The sequence below is a fragment of the Pundamilia nyererei genome, unplaced genomic scaffold (genome assembly GCF_000239375.1).
Source record: "Pundamilia nyererei isolate P.nyererei 1_Seehausen unplaced genomic scaffold, PunNye1.0 scaffold00073, whole genome shotgun sequence".
In the NCBI taxonomy this organism is placed as follows: domain Eukaryota; kingdom Metazoa; phylum Chordata; class Actinopteri; order Cichliformes; family Cichlidae; genus Pundamilia; species Pundamilia nyererei.
In genome coordinates this window covers 426,879-446,172 of record NW_005187474.1, presented here as the reverse complement: position 1 = coordinate 446,172, position 19,294 = coordinate 426,879, and the positions used below count along the sequence as shown (strand labels likewise).

Here is a 19,294-nt window from a genome sequence, read left to right as displayed (position 1 = left end):
GTTTATTCGGGGTTTTTTAATTTGGGGTTTTAATTTTGCTCGTTTGTTTGTTTAATTTTAACAAACCATATCCACGTTATTTATACATTTCTTTTATTATTTGGATTTTAGATAACTGCCCTGAAAATAAAGTACAACCCTTTTGCCAAAGCCTTTCTAGACGCAAAGGAGAGGTAAGGATACATGTGAAGTTTAAATTTTGCATTAAAGCATGTGAAAGGGTTTTCTCAAACAACACAATCAGTAAAAATCAACCAGTCTTCATTCTCACAGGACTGATAATAAAGACATACGAGAAGATGCCAGTGAAAACCAGCAATCTGGTTACTCTCAGTGTAAGTATATCTTCTTTTTTCTTTCTTTTTTCATTGTAATAAGCAAGTGGTGCTAATCTTTTCCTTTATTTTCTCCTCTCATGGAGACAGTGGGTAGCTGGTTTATTCCAGGGGCAGCTCCTCTCTGCCCTTCAGCCAGTCCTCACAGCCAGTTTGGGAGTCCAATCTCCCTCTCGCCATCCCATGGTTGCGAGCGCTACTCAACTCTGAGGAACCACCGCTCTGCCCCTTACTCCAGCCCGTATACCCATCGGACCAACTCACCCAGTGAGTATCTCTCTCCACCAGTTACCTTTTTATAGAATCACACCACTTCCTTCCCCAACTATTAACAAGAAACTCAAACAAACGTTACTGAGCTGGGAATGTTTTGCATTCCTTTGGCTTTTGTGCGAGCGGAGCCTAAGAGCTGTAAACAGCGTGGCTTTGCACAAGGATGTATGAGATTCACCCCTGTCACTGTCAGGGGGACTAGTCCTGAAACATACAGACAAAACAACAGGTGATAAACTTTATAATAAAGATATATAATTTGACTTTTGACAGCTATATCCAAAACCACTGAACACAGATGTCTTTATGTTGCAGCCAGTTTCTCAGACAACTCTTCAACCTGTCTGTCGATGCTTTCAAGCCATGATAACTGGTCCAGTCTTCAGATGCCAACACACTCGAGCATGATTCCCATGGCACATAACTCCACCTCTGGTACCAGTTCTAGGTTTGTGCTGTTTTCTTCTGCTTATTTTTCTGACTCTAGTCAGAAATGATAGGATAATCACAAAAGACAATGAAAATTCAGTCCTTGGATGTGCAAGATCACAAATCTTCTCTCAATTATTATCTTTTTTTAGTCCAGTATTAGTAAAGCATTAGGAGGAACAAGAGTTTGGTTCGCATTTGGTCAAAATGATAATTTAAACATACAAATAATTATACAAGATGCAAATAGTGCATTAATAATACTGGCGAGAAAGGAAAAACACATATATAAGGCAAAGATTTCAGCTAAACTAGATTATAAATCTGTTATTTGTAGCAAAGGTCCATTTTTATGCATTTTGAAATAGATCATGTGCAAAAAGAATTACGTTATTAGAAGTTAAAATACTTAAACTGACTCTAACACTGAAGCTTTAAAGAGTGTGAGGTACTGACTTGAGATTGTTTGTTTGTTCTCACAAACAACCGTTAGATACAAAATCCATACAAAAAGTAGCATCATCAGAGACGTTGAATAGCTCTCCTTCATTTCTCTCAAATTTAGCTTTTCATTTTTTCTTTTTCACTTTGCAAAAACTTAATGATCTTTATGTATTTAAACTAAAAAACACATTGAACAAATACAACACTTTTTTAAAAAAAACTTTATTGATGCCATGTCTGAACATTTGAATGAGAAGCACTTTTAAAACATCCAAAGAAGAGACGAATGAGAAGTTTTCTGTCCATCTCTGTCCAGTCAGTACACCAGCCTGTGGTCTGTGAGCAACTCGTCACTCACTCCGGTGTCCCACAATGGGGGGATAAACAACTGTCTGAGCTCCCAGTTTCTTCGAGGTTCCAGCAGCCACTATCCCACCCTGTCTCATTCAGCAACAGTGCCCTCCTCTGGCTCTCCCATGTACGACAACAGCACGGCCACAGAAGTGCATGATACGGCTCAGTATGACCTCTCGCCACTTGGCCGACTGCCATCCGCCTGGACCCCAGTTACGCCTCCGTCCCTGTAATGAAAAATTCTCTTCAAGCTGAGAGAAAAAGAGAGAGATCGCCATGAAACGTTGACCTCGTGCTTTACCTGATGTTGGTTTGAAAGGTGAAATTAGTTCTCAAAAACACGATTTGGTCCTTTAAACATCACTGATAATGTTCGGTCAGTTTCTAAGACATTTAAACTGGTGCTAATGAAAAGCAGCAAAGGCTTAAATTCAGCCTTCAGAGGACTACTGAAATAGCTGGGGGGGATTTTCTTTTGGTTTACTTTTGCTTGAATTCATTCAAAGTATTTATTCAAAAAAGCAGGAATTTTAAAATGTTAATCTGCTTACATTAAGCATAACTTGCATAACATTCACTGCAGTAAGCAACAAAGATGTACAGTTGAAAAATGTTAAATCGCTAATACATTGTTTATAGTGTAAATGAGAAAGGAATCCAGCAAACTGTAAATAGCTAAATGAGGGTTTTTCAAGGTTTTTAAATGAAAAGTGGAATCCATTGTCAATATTCTGCAATCTGACATTAAAGATCATGTTTCTCATATCGTCTCTTCTCCCATTGTCCTTTCATTGTCTGTGTGGTTTTAATCATTTAGTCATATCGATTCAACAATAAAAATAAGGGACAAAAAGTTTACTGATTTTTTTTAAGCTGAAACATTTCATTAGGATTGAGCTATTTTATTTAACATCATCTAACTTTATTTACTTGTGTACACTATTCACACTGACTTCAGCATGTGCAGTATGTCTTTCTGCTTCTTGTTCCAATGAGCAAAGAAGAATAATTTTACACATAATTGTGTCTGCACTTTGAAAAAGTTTTCACAGGACTCTCTGCAGTCCTGTAAAAAAATATAAGTCCACCTCATGCTTCAATAGCTAGCAGAAGCACCTTTAGCAACAACTTGAAAGTAGGGTCAAGTTCTGGGTGAATTTGTCAGTCTCTCGCATCATTGTGGAGGAATTATAGCTCACTCTTCTTTATGACCAACAAGCACAAATTATTAACCCTACACTGCCGCCGTGTCCATCCAAGGACATTGTTGCAGAAGATTTGTGGTTTGTTCAGCTGCAACTTTGCAAACCTTTAGATAGAGATGTTTACTCCTGTCAACCCTTCCAAACAAGTCATACTGGTTCAGTCTTTTTCTAATTGTACTGTTGTAAAACGTAACATTTGACATGTGAACTGGGGCCCGTAGAGTCCGGGATGCAGCTGTTGCCTGGTCTGACCTTTGGGTGAATTTGCTGGGATTTGCTGGGACAAACTGCCAAAACTTCTGCTTTTATAGAGGTGGTCACGCTTCCTGATGATCAATTAAAGTACATATAATCAGCAGGGCTTTAATTCCTATGGAAGCAGTAAGGGTGTGCTTAGTTTTTCATAGACCTGTAGGATCCTTGAAAACTTTCCTTTTCACATGACTGTACGTAGATTTGAGGAAGGCAAGCTAAACCACTGGAGGCTGAAGTGCTTGAGTGTCAGGGTGACAAATCTCAGAGAACCACACAGCTTTTGTGCTCACACCCCGTTTCCTTTTATATCTCTCTGGGACGTTTTCTTGGACTGTGTCTGGAACATTGTGTGGGTTGTCATTATGAAAAGAATAACTTACACCCTGCTCAGTTTCACTTCTTAAACCTTGATGTTTTCTATATGCTGAAAGATTTTCAAAGTAGTATTGTAGTTTTGAATCTTTTTGGTTTGGTATTTAAATAATATTCTCATTAAATGCACAAACTATAGCCTGTTCGGCTCCCCGTTATTATGCAAAAAGCTTTTTAGCACCCTGACGTCAGAGTGCACGCCCAGGCGTGTTTCTTGTTAATTAAGTTAGAAAATATTAAGCCGTGTCAGTGCAGGCATGACATGTAAATAACCTCAGGACATACAACAGTGTTGTTTTTGTTTTTGTCCCGTGTTATTGACCTGAAACACTGCGGAATTGCAACTTAATAAAAAGGTATTTTTTTCTGTAGTTTTTAAATGAAATAATTTCACAACAATATTTGGTTTCTTCTAAAGTTCTAATTTTTCATTTTTATTTTTTATTTCTTATTTTGCCTTTTTCCTTCAGACTGGATATCAACTCAGTCTTTGTTCACACCAGCACCGTATCCGCTGGTCATATGCCACATTAGATCTGGGTCACCAGATCTAATGTGGATCTGTGATATGTGATATCACTTGGGAAGCTTTAATAATTCTGGTGTCTCTATAGTCGTGTGCAAGCACAGCGGCTCCTCTCGCGTTTTATGTAAGTTCAACTTCTTTTTGGTCAAAGTGAAAACAGTGTGGTATCATATAAGGAAGTACCCACTCTAAATCATACCCTATTTTTTCAGCTGTTTTACACCAAATGGGTTTCCAACATTAACAACATCTGGATTAAATGAGATTCCAAACTAACCACTGAGACCATAAAATCATTATAAAAAAATATTCTTACACAGAGTTTAAAGTGGGATCATCTTCTAATAGAATTCAGACCAATCATACTTACGTCTACAACCAGAGGACTTGCCCCCTGCTGGTCATTAAAAACAATGTTTGTTTAAGGCACTTCCTCAGTGACTTCACTTTTCAGAGAAGTGAATGTTTCCAAATGTCTTCTTTCCATGATGTGAGGTCATTTTTTATTTCTCTTCTATTTATATTGTTCGCAGAGTCAGTTTTCCTAACAATGAAGCCATTGCTGTTACATTTGCTGTATATTCTGTATATGCTTTTACTACAGGCTTGAAAAGCATACTTGAAGAAGGCCCTTCTTGGAGGCAGAGGCGACTGTGCAATAACACCCTTTATGAGGCAGATTAAGTCATTTCAGTACCAAGATAAAAACCCACAGTTTGCAGCACAGAAGGCCAAACCCAGCCTCTGGGTGACAATCAAGTACCCAAAATCCCACAAATCACATTGTGGGAGGAGGTCGGTGTTTTTACTTCCACAAAATCTAAGAAACACTCAGAGGCACCACCATGATAAAGTTGAAGAGACTGCAGGAATTAATCTACTGCTCTGCAGCAAAAAGTTTTGAAGAAGCAGAAAGTAAACTATGTCAATGCCCCAGTAGATACAGAAGGCAGAAGGAAACCAATCATATAGTGAGAGAACTCAACAAAGAACAGAGGAAACTCAGAGAGGAGGAGAGGAGAGGCAGACCTGATGCAGACATCTGGAGCAAGCTTCTGAGGAGTGAGGAGCCAGCTTACAGAGGCAGAAGTTACAGGAGTCTAGAAGTGGACTAGAACAGGCTTCTGCAAGAATCTCTTCGGGTTTGCAAACAACCCCCCATCAGAAAGGAGCACAGTGTTAATCTACAGGCAGACCTGGAAAAACAACTAAAAATGTCCAGAACAGAAAAAAAACACCTTCTCATCTGACATGCTACCAGTAAATGTTCTGAAGCGCCAGATCACGTGACCTAGATGGAGTGAACTTCAGTGGTTTAATTTGTGTCACTGCCTCAAAGTGCTGATTGCAAATAAACTTGTATGTAAATAAAATACTCATAAGGTACTCATTTTTTAGTGGCAGAAATAATTATTTGATCCCGTGCTGAATTTGTACGTTTGCTCGCTTACATAGAGATGAGCAGTCTCTCATGTTTATGGCAGTTTCATTTTAATGGAGGGAGACAGAATATCAACTAAAAATCCAAGAAAAGCACATCACAAAAAACTTATGAACGGATTTGTATGTTACTGAGTGACATGAGTATTGGATCTCCGAGCAAAATATGACTGAGAACGAAACTTTCTAAATCCTTCCGGTTTCTTGGTTGAAGGCAAAGTGGTGAACTCGCCCGGTACACAGCCTCAAAGAATAATGTATCCACCTCTGTGCTTGGGTGTGGGGATGATGTCCTTTGGGTCATGCTCAGTATTTCTCTTCCTCCAAACACAGCAGGTCTACTTGATGCCAAAGAGCTCGATTTTGGTTTCATCTGACCACAGCACTTTCTCCCAAGCCTTCTCTGAAGCATTTAGATTTTTACTGGCAAACTTAAGATGAGTCTGTACTAGAGATGGACCGATCCGATATTACGTATCGGTATCGGTCCGATACTGACGTAAATTACTGGATTGGATATCTGCCAGAAATAAAAAATTTAATCGATCCATTAGATATCAAAAAAAGCTCCACATAAAACTTGCAACATGGCATAACTCAGCTCACAACCTTAGCACATTGGAGCAGTGTGCATCACGTGATAGAGTGGCTGTGTGTATTTGTAGCCTCGCTACCAAACCAGCATTTCATCTCTGATGAAGTTATCCCAGAGAGAAGTAAAGCAAGTGTGTAAGTTCATCTCTGAATGTTTGTAAAGCATTCCCACATTAAACTTAACAACCAATATATGGAGCAACTGGCTCTTCTCTCTCCCTCCCTCTCCTGCTGCTACTTCAATCCTGAAACTGATTAATGATCAGCTGATCGGCTTTTCTGTCGCTAGTCCGTCTCTCTTGTTTGTTTTTGGCCCACTTTGCATCAGAAAGAGGAAACCAGCGGCTGAACAACAGCAGCTCGTTTAACCTTGATCAGCTGTTGTTAGAATGTATTTAATATTACTTTCTACACCAGGATCTTTTTCTAGCTGATGGCTGGTAACTGTGCAGGGGCGGATCTAGCAAAGTTTAGCCAGGGGGCCAATAGGGCATGAACAGGGAAAAGGGGGCACAAAGACATATGTCTAGCTTTTAATAAATAATTATCTGACACCCAAAGTTTTAATCTGATGTAAAATATATAGAAGTCAATTACTGTGTATAGTAACTGTTAAGTCTAATATACCCTAGTAAGCTATACTACTTTTTCCTTTGGGAAGGTACCATCTGTGCAGTCTGCAATTCTGTTGAAGAAAGATGTTGAGTCTATTTAATTATTCTTGAAAAGTAATTTATTTCTGTGCATTTTTTTCACACTGCATCAAATTAAAGTTGATTATGTCGATTAAGCATCATGAGGTGGAGGGTAGGAGGGTGGTTCCCTATTTTTTATTTTTTTTGCTGGGAGTTTGCAACCCTATTAGTTGGGTTGCTTAATATTTCTGCTAAGTACTCTGTAAAATACCAGAATAGGAAGGATTGAGTAGGTTTAAGTTTATTAGATTGATCAGTGTTGCTGAACTATGAAATATTTTGGGTGCATTTTTTACATACAGGTATAACAGAATAGCTTTAGTGTTGTTGTTTATTTAAACTTGAGTATGAACTTATACAAAATGCAGCAATATTTTTTTTTTAAAAACAGTTTTATTGATTCAAAAACACTATATCGGATTCATATTGGTTTCATATTGGTATTGGCAGATATCCAAATTTATGATATCGGTATCGGACATAAAAAAGTGATATCGTGCCATCTCTAGTCTGTACATGAGCCTTCTTGAGCAGAGGGACCTTGAGGGTGTGGCAAGATTTCAGTTATTTAGTGGTGACTGTGGTATCAACTGCCTTGTCCCTGACGTCCTTTGACAGCTCTTTGGTCTTGCCCCGTGGTGGTGGAAAGGTGGGAATTGGAGGAAACTGATTCTAAGGACATCAGGAGTATTTGTAGTTGACTGATGTGTCACATGGACATACAGTCAATCTGTGAACCAGAATTCTGGCTGGTTTGTAGGGGATGAATTGTTTTACTAAATGACATGCAAATAAATTTGTAACTTTTATGTTTTTAGAAAAAAGCAGATAAAAATTAAAAAGTGTTCATTTCTTTGTAGGTGAGCGAACTTACAGATTCAGCAAGGGATCAAATAAATATTTCTCCCACTGTACTTACAGTATAACTTGTGTCTTTTTTCCCCTTTATCCCCACAGTTGTTACTTCCTTGTTGTACACACAGACACTGGTAGTGATTTTACAGTGGACTGCAAACAATCATGAGAATTAACTAATAATGTCACTCTTGAGGTTAGGCTTGTCTTTTAAGTCTTGTTTACTTGGTTTTGATAAAGAAATAATAAATCTGTCACTGTATATATTTAAACCCAACTGGACTTTCATTTAAGATTTAATTATGTTCCAATTGTGTAACAGAAGATTTTGACAGCACTTTCTATTACAGTTATCATTCTGTGAGGAAGTTCATCTTGTAAGCTTGAAGAAAGGAGTATTGTTTAACCAAGAATTACATGAACACGTTTTAATCCAAGTGTAGCATCAAATCAGTTACATTTCTGGGATATTGACCTGGTCAGTTAAGTAGCAGAGGGGGTTGTTAATCAGTTTTAGCTGCTTCGGTGTTAATGAAATCAACAACAGGCCCACTAGAGCAGCAACAATAAGACAACCCCCTTAAAAAGAATGGTGGAGGTTGTTTTTTCTGACTGCTTTTTTCAAGAGTTTTGCAGGTGTCATGTGTCACTATTTTCAATTCGATTCCATTTTATTTATATAGCACCAAATCACAAGAGCAGTCACCTCAAGGAGCTACTTGCAGCATGAACCAACACCTGGATCCTACAGAGGTTGCACAGGTAGTCCAGTTCCTCACCTCCAGGATAGCAAATCAATACTTACCATTGCCAGAAGGTCAGCTTCTTTATGAAAGGAGGAACAGGATGAGCACTACAAAATGACCTCTGGCAGTCACAAATGTGAATGTCTCTTGTGATGTAACCTGGACAAATAGTCAGTGATGCACACAGAGTCTTAACATCAGACACCCTCTCCCTGGTAACCCAGCCACGGGTGATTAGGCCCCGCTTCTGTCCAGGTAGCATGCTCCTCCATGTATCAGCCCTCTTCAGCAAAGCCTTCAGGAGGACTTATCTGCAGCTTCCAGGATGTTTTTGATACTATTCTGCAGTCCATACATCCCCACAAGCCCTAGAACTTTAGAGACTGACCTGCAAAGGCCCTACACCCCACCTCCACAGGCTTGCAGCACACCTTCTCAGCACACCTGCCGAAAGTCGGCAACCAGTTCTGCATGTTTTACCTTCTTTCTTTCCTGCATTTCCTCCAACTAATCTTCCCATTGGACAGTCAACTCCAGCAGGATGACTTGCTTCAACTCTTCAGACAGCAGGCCTGTATCAGGCCTACGTGTGGTGACTGTCTGGGAACCTCAGCTGTCTCCCAAGATCACCCAGAAGCTGCCAGTCTCTTGTTATTGCCAGGAGCTTTCCCTGCACCCTTTGTTGGGGCAGTGTGGGCCCAAGAAAGATGTTGAAATACTGGTGTAAACAAGTCTGGCCCTGAAGGGCAGGAAAATTTGCAGTTGCTGTTGCTTCTTGCTGTGGTTTATGACAGCACAGATGGTATCTGCTAACACCCAAAGAAGATGCTTGTGGTGCCAGTGGTAACGCCCCCACCCTCCCAAACTCCTTGGCAGCTGCTGAGAATGTGGTCCAGTGTGACCTTCTGGTGACAGAAAGGTGAGACAGCCAGGCCTCAACTATACAGGTTGGAGGTGCTCAGAAGAAGATTGTATACCAGCTTCCCCAGAAACTTGAAGCAGAGAGCTTCCATCTTTTAGAGCTCTGCTGAAGTGATTTTACCTGCAGCATTCTCCCACTTGTTCAGGGTCCTTGTTTGTCGAGCATCACAGGTTTCCTCCTATTTAGCACGCAGTTTCTACTGAATGAGTTGGTGGCACTCTTTCTCCTTCCAAGCCCTGCTGGGCAGTTACCACTATGCCAACCAAGCTGTTATCCCGCAGTTTGTCATTGTGAGCAATATATTACTATACTATTATTACCTGTTTTTTCCCTCATAGAGATTTATTAGTTTCCACATTATCACCCCCAGGTTTTGGCCTCTGATTACCCAGTTGCATAAATTCCAGTGTAATATTACTCAGCTAAAACCATTGTTGATACAAAGTAGAACTTGGTCATTACTTGTGCATTACTTTGGTAATTACATGGCAATATCTCACCAATTATATATGATTACTGTCTCGTTTGCATCTTATTACCGCACTGTTACTACTTTATTACCAAGCTGTAATAGAAAGTGCCGCCAAGCTTTCCTTTTCACATGACTGTATTTTTTCAACTCAAACCTGATTATCTTCCCATTTTGCAACAGGAGATTTTTATTACTACAATTGTGTTACATTATGATCAATGTCTCATTTTTTTCTATTCACTCTTTGTACTCACACCTCAACAAAACATTTCTATAACTGCAAAATACAGACACTTAAAGAATTCTGTACTGATATATGCAAAACTATCATGTTTGAAGATTAAGCCATCAAGTAACAAAAAGTGCAGAAATTCACTAAACTGCAGGGGGAAAAGGACATTATGACTGAAGCGACAGAAGGCTAGCCAAGAGGCACAAAAGCCCATTCAGTCCAGAAGATCAAGGTCAGTCTATAAGGACATCAAGACATCCTCTCCTTTGTACGAACCGCAACCGCACACTGACAGGAAGGAACGGACATCTAATCTGCTAAATCAAATACACAACTGACTCATGTCTCTAAGCATCTCACTGTAAACCTATCTGAGCAGCTGAAATGGTCTCAGCCTGTGTACTACAGAGATGTTAAACTGGATGTGATTACACATCAGTGTTAAATAAATCCTCACTGCAAAGGTGGATTGACTCTAACTGGGGGTAACACACACCAAAAAAAAATGTGACTGCTTGATTTTTATAGAGATTCACATCTAAAGACACATATTTGTCTTTGGCATTGGTGTGTAAACAAACAGACTTATCCGTGTAGGTTCTCTCTTGTTCTGTGCTCATGGCTTTTATAGACTATTACAAGTGCAATAAAAAAAATCCAAAGGGAAGGCATAATCATCAGACTGTGGAATGATATACAACCAGTCCTTCTTGCAAGAGTCAATTATAGCCCGTGTCCTTTGCTTATTATAAGGAATTATATTTAAAGCAAAAGAATCATCATCATCATAATAATAGAAACATCTATCAAAAATCTGAAAAAGCCACGAAGGCAGGGTATTTCTCTAAGCTTAATAATCCCATTATGATCCCAATGAAAAAAAAGCTCTCTGTCAAAGCAGGGAGCATTGACGCAAGCATGTCTTGACGTCAGTAGCTGCAGTGAGTGAGGAATGGGAGGGGGGGGGAGAGAGAGAGAGAGCGCGAGCGAGGGAGGGAGATGCGTCTTTGCCTTCAGAAAATACCACGAAATGCCAGCGTCACTGGCACGAATGCAACTGTAGCAACGAACCTATGTTTGATTTCCAAACTACTCGCTTTGACATCAGAGTATGCACATTTTGTAGAAACGATATGCGCGCGGCGCTTGAAATCTAAACCAGATGTAGTAAATGGAATAAGATCCTCTGACCCGGGAGTGCTCATAAATAAATCAACTATGAGAGAATGAAGGGCGAGCGGGAGGGAGAGCATTTGCTCAACTGGTGTCAGGCACACCTCTGTGACTCTCCAAAAAAGCAAAATGAATGTGTAGCAGTCACTGATAATCTGATACTGTCTGTGCAGTTCTATCCAGCTGGATATCTCCTCAAAATCTCCAAGCACGCACAGTCCTTTGTCGCTGTAGCAAAAGAAGGGCGCTGATTTCACTATTCTCTGGCATTCCTAGGCGAGTCGAGCGGAGAGGGAAAAACTACCATCAAGCAATTTGTAAAAGCCAGACCAGTGGCGTCATTGGCTGCTGCTGTATATACTGTGCGTAATACCACGATTCTTCTGCCTCATTTATTCACAGCTCATTCTCAAGTTGCTCTGTGGCTCCCGAACACTGAAGTCAAACCAAACCTATTCGTTCAAGACTGGTCTTCACAACATCATGCGTGTTTGTTCGATTTATGTTAGTCTCGCACACGGATTAGGAGGTTTTGTGCGAGACGTATTACAGACAAAAACATTGTTCTCCACTCGTCGCTGGACTGATGGTATTGTGAAAAAGAAGGTACTGTACTCCCCCTACACTACTTCTGTAGAACACTGTCTCCAATTTTACGCTGGAAAGGAATCCTCCCCTCCTTAACAGATGTTGCCGGAGAGTGTTTTCTACTCGCAACATAGTGTGTAGCGCAGATGTTGCCAGAGGAACGTATGCTTCGGTGTACTTTATCGGGCAGAGCACGTCCAGCTAATCTCCGTTTACATTGGCCTTTACTCTTGAAGATACCCAAGAGTTCCCGTTGTGTCGGCTGTGCGTCATCGATGCCTGATTAGACTTGTAGTCTGACGTCGCCGAGCACCATTCAAGCAAAATACCTCACACAATGTTGAAAGTCTAAAATGATTTTTTAACGCATCCGGGATGACGAAAACCACTTTTTTTCTTTCTTATATAGAGGTGGATCAACAAGTTGCCTCCAGTGCGTAATTTCCATCTGAGCAGGTCTGAAGCGTAATCCGCGACACACGTGATCGACAAATCACTCCAGCTGCAAATATTTCTCATTTGTCAAGAGAAATAAACCCCGGACGGACGTGGAGACGCATCTTGTGTGATTACGGCGGGAATCAAGAGCTGACGGGCCTCTTGTTTCGCTGCGTCTCCAGATGCTCGACTGGCCGCCACATGGTAACTTTGCGCACACAGCACGCTGCAAAGGGCACATATAGAGAAGGAATCTGAATGAACGGGACTGAGATTTATTCGCATTTCTCTTATCGCCACCCCCAGACTGTTGTATGTGTATTATACCCTGCCGGTTGAAGGTGTCTCACGTTGTCAGCAGATATCAATTCGGCGGTGGATATATCAATCACCCGAACAGTGAGCAGCAAATGTCGAAGAAACGGAAAAGTCCTGATGACCAGGACTTTGAGGACTATCCGCCTGCAGGAACCAGCGACCAAGGTAGGAGTGATGGTCACAAATGAGAGTGTGAAAGTTGAACTGTTGTCAGAGTGCAGCTATGTGAGCTCCTCAGGGATTCGTTGGTGTATTTCTTTACATTCAGATATTCAAACGGATCATTACAAATAGTTTATTGTAGGCAAAAAGGCATCGAGACCTGCTGATACTCTGAGGATGCACAGCTGCTGTAGCTGCCGTGCTAGCGCTACAGAGGCTGTGCAGGGGGATGGCCATGATGCCATGCACTTAAATCAGTATCTTTATCCCTAAAAACAATGTGTGTGTCCACAGATTACTTTTTATAATCTCTTATCAATCCCCGGTGGGTTTTTGTGAGATATTAGGTTTTGAAGGAGGGACTTTAATTCTTAGGAAAATATAGGAAATGCCAACTTTGGTATCAGAGTCTGTGTGAACTCTGACTGGCTGGTGGCTTGGAAATAACCACTCAAGCAAAGAAAGAACAGTTGCTTAAGAAAATGGATTATACACCGGTAAACTATAATGCTGAGCCGATTTATTTTCAGAGTTCAGATCATGTCTAAATCTTCTATCAGTGTGGTGTAGATGCAGAGTCCTTGTGTGCTAATGGGCCTGGCCATATACCCTGGGAAAACGAGAGTAAGCTGCTGTTAAATATTGTGGATCCAAATGAGATGACGTATTTTGCTTGATACTCAGAGGGGACATTTCCACTGATGAATCCAAAAGAATACAAAAAACAGAGAAGTTTCAGCTCTTTTTTCGTTATCTCCATTATTAGCATCAGTATTATTTTTCCCTTTTTAGTTGTTCTGATTCACCTTGTGGTCTGTTTTAAGTGTCTTTGAGTAATTTTGCACTTCTTAGTAATTTAATTTAATAAATTTTCAATATTTTGACTTAACGTCATAATAATGTTCCTGGGCATGTACCCAGAAGGCCTCTACTGTTCAACTTAAGCCATGAACTTTGGAGAATGTTGAGCTAATCGATAATCAGGGCAGGACATTGACCAGATTTTCCCTTTTCCCACATGTAGCATGAGATAGTTCACTTCAAACACATTATCACTACTGGAAATACTCCCTTTGGTTTAGGCGTGGAAGCTGCATAAAAAGGGCATGCACAAGGCAGGAAACACAGTGTGAATTCACCAGACAGTGACCTCTGCTTTATACACATTACCTCTGCTTTCCATCACACTGACCTTTTTTTTAGGAAGCTGGTTGGCTGAAGGTGAATTAAGGTCTGATCTAACATTCCTATTCTTACTTATGCCTCCATCAGGTAATACCTAAAAAATTCAGGGCTGCAGTGCATGTGTGAAAACACCATCATTCTTACTTTCTTCGGGTTGCCTGACATTGATCGACCCAAACAAACAACTTTCATTTCAAAGCTGGTTAGCAACTGTGTCTGGTAATTCTGGTAAATGCTCCTTCTCTATAAGTGGTTACTTGTACGGCTGAGATACACGCTGGTTATAAGCCATATACAATTAATCCATACCTAGCAGATACCTGGCCGACTTAATGGTCTATCAATAATGTTAAAAAGCCAACTACTTTTTGACCACGCCTTTGGCTCCTCCCAGCCCCAGAGTCTTAACCCACTTTGTAAACATGTGGTCCGTGACGACTGTCAAACAAAAACCAGTTCTAAGTAAAATCAGCCCCATTGTTATGGTTTGCTTTCCTCAAAGTGTCTATGATATCGTGCGACTGCTGTCAGTCTGACATTACTGCCTGGGAAGTAAACCCAGAGTTTGCATATTAATGATTTACATGGCCAAATAGAGTACAGCTGAATTCTATCGTGTCCCCAGTTATTTAAAAACACTGGTTTCCGTTCATCGTTCAGTTCGATATTCAAGCATCCCCCCCTATCAAGAGGTGGCTTTTAAAGTGTCTCAATCCTCAGCGTGGCTGCTATTATGCTGGCAAAAACATAAAAAGAAGTTGTGAGTTCAAGGCCAAGAACACCATCACCTTCAAGCTGATAGTCGTGCCTGCTTGCATGAATAGGGCTGTAGGAATGAAAATATTTTGCACAAGGACTAGATTTGTGTGGTGTTTCCTCTGCATACTACTTGTCAAGTTAAAAATTATTAACCATATAAGCATTAAGCTGTTTTTGTCACATACACAAACATGAATTCCTCTCTGTGGTTTACCTTTTAAATCACATTTATTGTACGCCTGAAACATATCGAGTTTTGCGCCACGTAACGCCTTTGAAATACAACCCTTAAAAGTATCAGTTAAAAAAACAACACATATTTTCACTTCATATGTACGGCCATGCTTGTGTTGCATCTCAGTTTTTCAAATGCGCTGAAAGAAAAACCACAACTTGAAATTTCATCAAGACACCTTGGCGCAAAACAGCATACAGTGCACAGTTTTCATGAGTAATATTTCTCAGAAAGTAGTTACAATAAAAAAAATTAAAAGCAGTGAAGTCTGTGAATTATTACAAGAGCGATATTGTCTCTTAAAAGTAACGAAAGACTGGGCACAACAATAAAAATGCATTTACATCCACTGCAGTAGGGTATGATGAGTAAACCAATGCTTCTTGGCATCCACATACAAATGTACTGCAGGACTTAGCATAAATGCAAGCAGATCACATCTTCAGATTTCAGGCTTGGCTCTGAATCTCGTTGGTCCCGTGCCCAAATGAGAATTTCCCTTGGCTAATACGGAAGGAGACCCTGGCGCTTCCTTCCCCAACTGTGCCTGGCATCTGTCACTACTTAGGGGGTGGACACACAGTGAACCCTACCCACTCAAGATCTCGCCATTCTGGATGCTTTGAGGCAGGTTTGGTACACTATGATACACAAATGCAGACACACTGTTTAAGCAAATCTAGATTTTAAAACAAATGCACGCAGTACTTCAGCACAAAAAAAGTTTTGGTTTGCTCAAACTAAATGGTTGCTATTACAATAAGCAGACAACAGAACCACATAACTAGCACTGGTCAGTGTGTGCTGCTCCTGTCGGTGCTCCATTCACTGTCGCCTCTGAGTGCTCAAGCTTGCGTTTTCTCATGGAGATCGTTTTTGTTCACTCTGCGAGCCACAGTGGGGCCAAGAGAGGAGGTGTAGAAACAGGGGTACTGAAATTCATATCAGGACCACAAAGCATTTTTTTGTCTTGCCTCTTGGTGTACAGCCTAGACCTGTCAACTGCCCTCTGCAGCCCCCCCACCCAACCACCAACAACCAACGTCGCAACTGGTTAAAAGCCTTTATCTGTACAAAACAACAGCTCTTACAGTTACAGGGTGATGCCAGTAAAACCTTTGCTAAAAAGTTAATGAATGTGTTGCTTTGATCCTGTGATTTCTTTTTCCTACCATGCATTGATTAAGTCAAAATAAGAAAAAAAAAGGCAAATGAGGAAACAGAAAAAAAAAAAGAAAGAAAGAAAGGATATGAGATAATCTATATCCTTTCTTTCCACTGGATATCTAATTTCATACACCATTACCGGGAGCAGTGGAATATAAACACAACATTTTCATATTAAGATGTAAAGTGTCAAACAGTTGTCCATTTGAAAATCTAGCACACACAAAATAGTCTCGGTCTTTTTCATTCATGCATCTTAACAACAAACGGAGACTGACTCAGTATTCAATCTTTTTTTTTATTTTGTTTTCCTTGAATCCTAATGGTAACGTCACACTAGGGAAAACAGTGGCTGGAGACCATGGCACAACCAAAATTAGTGCAACAGTGTGTAATGAACTTGGAGTCTGGTTACTTCCCAGATAGGAACCAGGTTTGCAACCACTTGCAGTCAGTCTGCTATCAGTTTGCAATCAAATGGGGTCAAGTTGCCAATTACATGTATTCTGTTTTAATAATTCGGGGATTAAGTGTGATAAATCTGTAGAAACCTGTTGCTTAAACACATTCACAGACATTTCCTTTTAATTACTAGCATTCAGAGTCCAGTGAAAACAGAAAAGCAACGAGACTTGCTCGTACTCCGTAAAATTAAACAGCATATAAATTAGATGCCAGTTATTTGCAAACCTTCCCCAATATGTCTGAGAGTGAATACTATCTGTTCAAATGTGTGTGATTGTTTGGAGAGAGGCTGTCTCCCATAAAGTGACCTGTGTAATCACCTCGCAATCACAGGTTTGTTGCACATTTTGGCCAAAAATTTTTTTTTCTAATATCAGTCGATTTGTTATAAATAAGAACATTATATACACTAGTAAAGGTCCACATGTTTGGCCTGTTCATGCTGATGGGCATTAAATTAATATGACATGATTCTTTTATAAAATGCTATATGCATGGACATTTTAGCCCATTGCTAGATGGTTTCCAGGTAAAATGATGAAGTTATGATTTATTATGTATGATTCAGCTTTTGTTGATATAAATGAGATGTTATATCCATGAAATAAAAACCATTTAAATTTTTCATTAGCTGTTACAAATTTTAGCCACATTTTAGCCCATTGCTAGGTGGTTGGCAGGTAAACCGATGGCATAAAGTATCATGAATGATTATGGTTTTATGATTTTAAATAAAATAAAATAAAATAAAAATGAAACAATGTTTTTATAAGGTATTACAAGAGTCATTTTAGCTTGTTGCCAGGTCGTTGCTAGGCAATGTGACAACGTCTGATATAGATAAGAACCTTCAGGTACATAAGATGTACCCTTGAGCCAAGTTTGGATGACTGTCAAAGAAACAAACAAATACATAGATATTTGTGTGCTATAGTGAGATGATGAACACAAGATGTTTCTCCCAAGTTTAAGCAACCCACATCACGAACTTCATTCCAATCATTTTTTTCTTTAAGCAGACTTTTTTCATGGAAGTTTACATGTTAGATGAGAGGATAATATTTTAAATGTGTCATTGGCAATTAAAGAAAGTGCTTGCCATATATAATCTATGATGTAGCAATGATGTTGCTGCCACTTCAATAACAATATGTCATGAAGAACAAAATGGCCTCCAGTCACAGCAGTAAAAAGACGAGGCCACTTAGAATCTCAGTCTTTTTCTCCCTTTCTTTTGTTAATTTAGCATGCTAAGTGAGTAGCTTGATAGATTTGTTTGTTTGAGGTTTGTGGATTAGATGTAAGGATGGTTGTGTGTCTCTACCTTGGCTTTGTGCTAGCGATGCTGTTTGTGCTGTAAGACAGGAAGTGCAGCCGAGGTTCCTATTTGTGTTCTTCTCTTAAGATAAAGTTGTGCAGCAGCTCACAGCTTCACTCTGATGACTCCGCTGCAGACAGTTTGGAACAAGAACAGCTAGTGTAAGAACACCTCCTGGTGGTGTAAATGTGTATTGCAGCTCGCAACGGCAAACATTTACACAAGAAAATAATCCTGTCTTAAGTGCTTTACATTGCAACTTTGTAATGAAAGTTGTTTGGGTTTTTTGTTTTTGGGTTGTTGTTTTTTTGCAGTTATGTGCTTTGCTCTCTCTTTAATTTAATAATTGTTGCTTGCTTTTATTGGTGTCCTCTGATAAGCGAACACTAGGTGGGGCTAATGTATAAAGATGAGATGCATGGAGATGAATGACACAAATCCACCACGGAGAAGACAAAACTAATTCTGGTTTTAAAAAATTCTTTCACTATTATTGTTGTTGTGTATGGTTATTTTTGTTTCTGCTGCTGTTTGCAAACTTGGCAATGAATACCAAAAAAATCCTGAAAATAGCAGATTTCTTTTGAAAGGAATTTTCCGAATCACAGTTTATGTGGACTGGCAGAAGGGGAAAAAATTAGTCTTATTGAGTGAAATCACTGCTGTAACATTAACTGCTGTAAGAATTGAAAATAATATTTGAAACTCCTGACATCTTGCAAGTACTAGTAAAATAAAATTTAGTGAATAAGTGACAAGCGTAGTGTGTGTGTGTGTGTGTGTGTGTGTGTGTGTGTAAGCATGTTTAGTTCATGAATGAATGTGTTATCAGTAAACAGGCAGACTTGATGTCTGGCTGCTTGGCTGTCTTGGCCTGTTCTGATGTCTGCTGTGCAGCGAGATCTCCAGCCCCCTACGTCAGCACCCATATTTCTCACCTATGATTCATAGTGACTTTGTTTGGGTTGTGATGAGGAACGCAGGCAGCCAGCTACTGCTCATTCACCCCCACCCACCTACTCAGTCACTACTGAAATTCTTCCATTTCTTTTATTTTTTAATGTGTTTTCTTTGCTTTTTGTTGTTGTTCTTGTTGTCTGAGACATCGAATTAATTTATATCAAGTAAACAAAACCAGCCACACTTCACCGACTCTGTTTCATTAAAATCATAGTATTTTTACATCATATTTTGTAAATGCTTCTTGTTAGGTTTAACATAATTTCTCCTTGGTGTGTCTGCGTGTAATGCTTACACAAAGAGCAGACGGCGCCTCACTGTACACACACCGTATACTGTCGCAAGAACACACACTGACAGGCTGTAAGTAATGATCT

General features: G+C 39.8%; 2 protein-coding genes across 5 annotated transcripts in view; both read left to right on the top strand.

Moving 5' to 3' along the window:
- The window catches only part of tbxtb (T-box transcription factor Tb), a 3,056-nt gene extending 988 nt beyond the window's left edge, over positions 1-2,068 (top strand). Inside the window, exons 4-8 of the mRNA XM_005737055.1 lie at positions 112-173; positions 274-335; positions 426-602; positions 924-1,056; positions 1,798-2,068. Coding sequence (XP_005737112.1) covers positions 112-173; positions 274-335; positions 426-602; positions 924-1,056; positions 1,798-2,068 — 705 coding nt within the window. The remainder of the gene's footprint in view (positions 1-111; positions 174-273; positions 336-425; positions 603-923; positions 1,057-1,797) is intronic.
- Positions 2,069-12,063: 9,995 nt separating this feature from the next.
- pde10a (phosphodiesterase 10A) overlaps positions 12,064-19,294 on the top strand; it is a 63,449-nt gene continuing 56,218 nt past the window's right edge. For 2 of the 4 annotated variants that reach the window (XM_013911876.1, XM_013911877.1), the window contains exon 1: positions 12,064-12,831. In XM_013911876.1, coding sequence (XP_013767330.1) covers positions 12,663-12,831 — 169 coding nt within the window. In that variant the 5' untranslated portion in view covers positions 12,064-12,662. The remainder of the gene's footprint in view (positions 12,832-19,294) is intronic. The other 2 variants (XM_005737053.2, XM_005737052.2) reach the window with 2 other exon arrangements.